The sequence below is a fragment of the Argentina silus genome (genome assembly GCF_951799395.1).
Source record: "Argentina silus genome assembly, chromosome: 20".
NCBI lineage: Eukaryota > Metazoa > Chordata > Actinopteri > Argentiniformes > Argentinidae > Argentina > Argentina silus.
The window spans coordinates 15,422,544-15,430,043 of record NC_139674.1 but is presented as its reverse complement, the minus strand read 5'-3'; the positions used below and the strand labels follow the sequence as shown (position 1 = coordinate 15,430,043).

At 46.9% G+C, this 7,500-nt stretch overlaps 1 protein-coding gene across 1 annotated transcript in view; it reads left to right on the top strand.

Moving 5' to 3' along the window:
* Window positions 1–2,944: 2,944 nt before the first annotated feature.
* The window catches only part of LOC310820192 (apoptosis facilitator Bcl-2-like protein 14), a 4,718-nt gene continuing 162 nt past the window's right edge, over window positions 2,945–7,500 (top strand). The window contains exons 1-7 of the mRNA XM_083691753.1: window positions 2,945–3,031; window positions 4,090–4,478; window positions 4,832–4,927; window positions 5,337–5,398; window positions 6,064–6,228; window positions 6,448–6,561; window positions 6,901–7,500. The exon at window positions 6,901–7,500 is cut by the window's right edge and continues 162 nt beyond it. Coding sequence (XP_083547879.1) covers window positions 4,094–4,478; window positions 4,832–4,927; window positions 5,337–5,398; window positions 6,064–6,228; window positions 6,448–6,561; window positions 6,901–6,942 — 864 coding nt within the window. The 5' untranslated portion in view covers window positions 2,945–3,031; window positions 4,090–4,093 and the 3' untranslated portion in view covers window positions 6,943–7,500. The remainder of the gene's footprint in view (window positions 3,032–4,089; window positions 4,479–4,831; window positions 4,928–5,336; window positions 5,399–6,063; window positions 6,229–6,447; window positions 6,562–6,900) is intronic.

Here is a 7,500-nt window from a genome sequence, read left to right as displayed (position 1 = left end):
TGTAAAGGCTGTGTGTGTGTGTGTGTGTGTGTGTGTGTGTGTGTGTATGTGTGTGTGTGTGTGTGTGTGTGACAGGGACCTGATGAGGACATGACAGACACTTCCTCTACTCTGCCCAAAGAGGCTGCAACAGACTCAACAGCATGTACATACCTAGACACTGTGTGTGTGTTCTAGTCTTTTAGATGTGTGTGTGTGTGTGTGTGTGTGTGTGTGCGGTTGTGTATATTTATCCAGAGAAGATAACATAATCTGAGCCATATTCAATGCAATACGAATGGAAGACATTTGTGCATATTTCTCTATATTTTTGTTTACATTACATTAATGTTTTAAACATAGTCGTTTTATGGGACCCAGGAGTGTTGAATGTGCAATTTTTCTTACAATGCTGGTGGGTGTGTGTGTGTGTGTGTGTGTGTGTGTGTGTGTGTGTGTGATGTGGTTTCTGTTGCCGTGCCCAACCTCAACTCAACGGGGGGGGGGGGGGGCGGCTCCTCTCCTCTCTTGTCTGATATTGTAAAAAAAACAAAACAGCTTTCACATGACAAAACTCTGAACACACACTACCAACTCAAACACACACTACCAACTCAAACACACACTACCAACTCAAACACAGACTGTAAAGACAAGTAGAAGGGTTTTGAGACTAGTGCCCCCCCCACCCCAGTCCCCACCCCAGCCCCCACCCCTCTCTTTTCTCACCCTCCAAGGAACAGGATGTGGATGTTACCTAAATGAATGGAATGAGTTGTTGATTTATTTATTTACATACTTTTGATGTCATTATGTCATTCCTCCTCCCCCCCCCCCCACCTCCCCCTCCCCCATCCTCTGCCCCCCCCCCAAATCCCACAATAGTCATGTGACTGGGTGATGTAGCAGCCTCCCCCACTGCTGAGAGACATATACAGATATATCATTAATCTATAATGATTATGAATCACAATATATATATCTATATATCTATTTATAGATATATATAGGTATATATATGATTTTGTTAATTAATTTGTGTTGCTCAGTATTGTGCATGGCATTTTCTTACCTCTTTGGAAGTTCCTCCTGTACTTCAGAATAATGGCATCCCCAAATGGCATTGTTATTGTTATTGTTATTGTTATTATGATTATGATTATTTAAATAGTTTTATACGTGAGTTACTGTACGACTTAGGGTGGAGATGTTACGTGGTTCTATTTTGTTTTGGTATTTTTTTCTGATGATGATGATGATGATGATGATGATGATGATGATGATGGGATTACTTGAATGTTGTTGTTTATTTTCTATTATCTAAAAAAAAGACATATAGTGTTGCCTCTGACATCATTTCCTGTGTGTGTTATTGGTCGTTGAAGTGAGGTGGCAGCGAGGTCACAGTGAGGTCACAGTAAGGTGGCACCGAGGTCACAGTGAGGTCACAGTGAGGTCACAGTAAGGTGGCAACGAGGTCACAGTGAGGTCACTGTGAGGTGGCACCGAGGTCACAGTGAGGTGGCACTGAGGTCACTGTGAGGTGGCAGCGAGGTCACTGTGAGGTCACAGCGAGGTCACAGTGAGGTGGCAGCGAGGTCACACCGAGGTCACAGTGAGGTCACAGTAAGGTGGCAACGAGGTCACAGCGAGGTCACAGTGAGGTCACACCAAGGTCACAGTGAGGTCACAGTGAGGTGGCAGCGAGGTCACAGTGAGGTTCCGGAACCTCCCACGTAGGTGTGAAGACAAACACGCGTCTCCAGACGCACAATCGCTCTGGTCCACCACAGCGCACGAAACCCCTATTTACACCACAGAGCCGAACCGTGCTGAGCCAAGCCGAGCTGTACTGGGCTGGCCTGGTTACACGTCTGCCACAGTTGCTGAAACAGCGCTGGAGAGGACAATGTGGAAGGAAACCATCAGAGCCAGAACAGCATGGTTCTCTCTGGCCCTGTGGAAAGCCACTAGGAGGATTACTGTATCAAGGCTGTCCAGATGTGAGAATATCATGGCCACCTTTCACCTAACCCTGAGGTGTAATAGTCCCAAATGGGTCCCAATGTTGGAGCTCTCTACCGTTTACCTGTTCTTACTGGCTGCCCTTTATCAGCAGTCAGCCTGTGACTCAGCAGCAGGCGGTTAGGCCAGCCACCCTACAGGATCAACCTTTACCCACCTCTACCCAGCGGGGGGGGGGCGGTGGAGATAGACATCGGAGGACGGGCTCGTTGTAATGCACGCGCGTTTGACACCGTTCCTCATTCCGTTCCATGCATTACAGCGAGCCCGTCCTCCGATGTCTACCTCCACCGGCCTCCCCTGGCCAGCAGTGCCCCAGAGGGCAGCATCCTGTCACACTAGAGGTCTGGGGAGAGACAGACATTTATTTACCTTTTCTCTTAGTTTACACTGATTGTCACAATCCCATTTTCCACTGGGGGTTGTTTAGTGCCATAGAAACGAGTATTTTGATGTGAACAAGGACATGTTATTGATGAAACCTGATTCAGAACCAAAAACCCACTCCTCTCTGCTCTGCTGCGCCAGAAGTTTCCTAAAGATTTTAATCCAAAACACTGTCAACTGTTAATGTCCTGTGGATTATTTTGAGAGGAAAAAAATAGATAAATTTGAGAGGCATATACAAAAGCATCCCAGATTGTACAATTGTAACATGAATAACCTTATCATTTTAGAATAATAATAAAGTTTTAATTCTAACGACGTGTTGCTATCGTGTCATTTGTTTTTGTGGTAAGTTTACCGTGATCACCTGACTGTTCATCACGAGGTGGAGGAATAACGTTTGTGGTTTCCCCACAATGTAAACCTAAGTATAAAAGCGTTCGTCATCCTTATTCTTTTCGTTTCTATTTGGTCCCTCAAAAAAGTGTCCCCTTCACGTCAAATGACGTCCACTGACGTACACGGAAAGGATGTTATTTAAAGTCCACGGAGCCGAGGAGGTCCGAAGAGAGACCGACGACGCCGTCCCGACCAGGACTTTTAGCAAACTTTGGCACCATATCACTGAAGGTGATCAAATGTAAGTCGACATGTTTATTGATAAACAAAACGGAAAAAATTGTTGTTCATGTGTATTATGCTGCTGTCTTTGAACTCGATTTAAAGTCGCGCTTCACGGTGCCACTGAAAGCGGCGCTTCGGTTCCTCGGTAGATTCAACGGTAGATTCAACGGTAGGCTCGGTAGAGCACTGGGATCAGAGCAGGATAATGATGAAACTGTGGATCAGATCTAAGAACAACAGTTGTATTCAGTTAATAATTAAAGTTGAGTAGAATCTTAGTTGTTGATGATTATTTGATTATAGTTACATTTGGATGTTGTGTGTATTACATTTGGATGGACCTCCAAAATGTAAATAGAATAAGGTTATAATATATATAATATAAAGTTAATTTTAAAGTTTAGTAGAAACTTGATGGACTATGATTATATTTGCGCTTGTGTGTGTGTGTGTTACATTTTGTAAATATAAACATAGTCAAAGATGGGCTGTGTTTTTGACTAAATTGGAGAATGTCATGAAAAATCTGTAAACATATCTATAGACCTGGACTTCTCTATAAAACCTCAGCGCCTCGGAGTCACAGGACTACAGGCAGACATGCCTTGGCATGTCTCCCTGCCCCTCTTAACCTACTGTATGTTGGCACCAGCATGTAATACCCTTATCTGCTGGAGGAGGGCATAGTGTCATTGTAATTATGTAATTATACACTGAACTATGAACGCTATTTCAGGATGTAGACCTACTCTATTGTAGCCTAATAAGCCTATATTAACCTATATTAGTTACATGATCAATCATTTTGCAAAATGGTCTTTGAAGTGAACACCAAAGCTGAGGGAAGTTTACTAAGTCCTGCCATGGTGAGGGTGGGTGATTGTGTCCTGTCATGGTGATGGTGATTGTGTCCTGCCATGGTGATGGTGATTGTTTGCTGCCATGGTGACGGTGATTGTTTGCTGCCATGGTGACGGTGATAGTTTGCTGCCATGGTGACGGTGATTGTGTAATGGCGGATGTTGCAGCAAACAGTCATGGAATGAACTCAAATGAATATTCTGTTTGTCGCAGAGTGATGGCGAACGGAAACGCCAGCGGGACTGTTAACGGGGACGTTACCGGGGACGTTAACGGGAGTGTTCCCGGTGGGCCGGCAGCGGGCATGGAGGACACCGTGGAGTTCAGGGTGATGATGGCCTACGCCCAGCGGAGGAGACCGGGGGGGCTACAGAGCCCACCGAAGGAGGGCGCAGACACGGGGGCCACAGCCCCCCAAATTGCCCAGGGGGACGAGGGGGTGCAACCCAAGAAGAAGAAGAAGAAGAAGAAGAGTATGGTGAAGAGTGTGAAGAGTTGGTTCAGCTGTGTCCGACCTCCGACAGATGACCAACCAGAGGAGGGTGGAATTTGTCAGGCACCCACGAGTCGAATGGAGGTCTTCTTCAGGTCCATGGAATCCGGTGAGTATCAGGTTCTGGGTGGGATTTCGGTACTGATCCAGGATCAGCTTACCCTCCCTACGTCCTAACCAGCGGAGGCTGGTGGAGGTAGAAGTCGGAGGATAGGCGGGCTCGTTGTAACGCGCGGAGCGTTCCCGCCCGTCCTCTGATGATGCAGTGGCGTTACTGGAAGTCTGATTAAGCGAAACTGAACTAGAAAATCTAGTCTGGGAGTGTCAGAGATGCAGCAAGACAGAAAGGGGAAGTGTCTCTCTACAGGGTTCGGGTTAATGCCTGTTGCTTTAATTCGTGTGTGTGTGTGTGTGTGTGTGTGTGTGTGTGTGTGCGCGCTCGCGCGTGTTTTTCAATTGAAGATGGAGAGGCGTTTGGTGACGTGGCCTGCAGGCTGACTACGATAGCTGATGGTATGAGCTTCACGGCCGGGGACCTGGAAACAGACGGAGATGAAGGTAGGTACCTTCTCCTCCAATGGCCACACAGAGGACACAAGGAGGCAAGCAGAGACTTTCAAGATCTGTCCAGTGACTCAATATAGCCTCCTGTGACTGGTCTCCTCTCCTTTGTCTGCACTGATTTGAAACCCCGCAGGATAGGTCAAAGCAACATGGTGGAAGCCTTTTAGAATGTTCTTAACATCTATACAGATGCAGACTGGAGACGTGCAGCTTCAGAGTGTTGAGGCACACTAACATGGAGTAGGATTCTTATATTCCATTGACAGGAATACATATTGGAACATGGCTGGACGGACAGGAGTCCTGTATTTTTTTCTTTTTTGTAAATTTGTAAATGTGTTAAGGCTCTCCTTCTGGTTTACACTGTGTCTCACCTGTGAACTCTGAACCCTGTGCTCCACAGACGCTGTTACAAGGCTGGTGGCGCTGCTGCTCAGAGAGCACGGGGACAAGCTCAACGAGGAAGTAAGCGGACGCGCAGGGAACCCGTTTGGAATACGTCCTTCCTTCACTGATCTGTAACACGATTGGATTGGTCAAAGCTTTATTGCACTGCATTGCTTCCACCTATCCAGTCATGTCAGATCGGTGGTTTCCTCAAGGAGGGGTAGAGGGGAGGATGCACTTTGAGTGTTACAACTTGTGCAGTTCTCATTCCACAAGTAGAACAGTGTGAGGGTGTAGTTCTGCCTACGCCCACTAGGTGTCCTCATAGTCATAGATAACATCACACCTGCCTGTACGCCCGGTCTTCAGTGTTGATATTTGTCGTTCCCCTATCCTCCACAGACAGACTAGCACGGTAAAGGACAGTTAGATAATAGTTGTTGTATTTGTTGGTTCCTGAAACATGGGGACAGTACATGTATATCCACCTTGAACCTTGTACCTTGAATTTCCCTGGCTGAACTCATAGATATTGATAATTTTATTTTAAATGAGATCTAGTCTGCCAACATTTCTCTAACTGCCCTCCATCTTGGGTCTAAAAGCAAACATCTCTCTCCCCTCTCTCTCTCCCTGTCTTTCCCCCCCTCCACTCTCTCTCCCCCCTCCACTCTCTCTCTCCCCCCCTCCACTCTCTCTCTCCCCTCTCTCCCCCCCTCCCCTCTCTCTCCCCTGTCTGTCAGGTCCTGAAGGACTCGTCTCTGGCCAAGGAGCTGTTTGGCTCCTACAGCTTCTACCAGCAGGTGATCTCCGCCTTCCTCAGGAAGATGGGCCTGACCCCTGACCCCGGCCCTGCCACTCAGACCTCACAGGAGTCACCCAAGGCCCAGATCGCCCTCACCTGCGAGGTAAAGATCTATATTTATTATATCTCAGTGTTTGGCTGTGTGCTAATATCAACACTGTTATACTGCATGGCACTAAGTTAGTGTGGACCTTGAAACCCAGCCTTTATCCCGTGTTCTAAACACTTGACACTGTCACTGTTATTGTCATTGCATTCCACCTGGGTGAGGCACGGCGGCCATTTTGTGCCGGAACTCTCACCACATACCCTGCCCCCTCAGGTCACCAGTCGCCTGTCAGCGGTGGGCTCACACCCCATGAACCGGCTACTGGGCTTCGGGGCCAGATACCTACACGACCACTACTCCTCCTGGGTAAACCAGCAGGGCGGATATGTACGTACACACTCGCACGCATCCACACACACACACACACACACACACACACAAACACACTAAAACGTGACTTCTAAGCCCAGATATAGCCCTCACACCATGAGGATGTCTCCTTGGTATAAGAGTTTATGTCTGTGGCATCCATGTGAGGGGTCTGTGGTTCAAACCCTGGCAGTTACATGTCATCAGCTGATTAAGACTGTAGTACCGTCTGTCTCACTGAGGTTTCACACAGCCTGTAAGGGGTTGCTGTTCCACCAACTGGGTACATGGTGGAGAATATAACTGTAACCTTCTCTCTCTCTCTCTCTCTCTCTCTCTCTCTCTCTCTCTCTGCAGGAGGAAGCATTTGAGAGTGAGAATGATGAGGAAGTCCACTGAGCCAGAGGGGACCCCTCCCCTAGATTCTCTTCTCAGGATCTACTTTGTTAGCCTAGCCTAGCCATAGTCTACTCAGGATCTACTTTGTTAGCCTAGCCTAGCCTAGCCACACTCTACTCAGGATCTACTTTGTTAGCCTAGCCTAGCCATACTCTACTCAGGATCTACTTTTGCTAGCCTTTGTAGGAATCAAAATGACTGTTTTGCACAAGAATACACCTGTAGACACCTGTGTTATGTCTTATGATTGGAGCTTATCCAGTGCAATAGCAGGGAACAAGGTGACGTGGAAATTTTTTTACATGGTACATTGACGTGATGTATTAGTAGCCGAATGTATATGAAATGTATTTTGTTAGTACAACAAAAAAAATGTTTAATGTTTTTTTCTGTTCTTATTGTGGGTTATGGGGATGTGCAATGGACACTTGCCAAAGGACACTTGTCAAAGAACACTTGCCAAAGGACACTTGTCAAAGGACACTCCAGAACTCAGCCGTTTCAAAAACGACCTCTTCTCCTATACACGCCTGTCCGCTGTCTGCTTTGAGTTAAAGA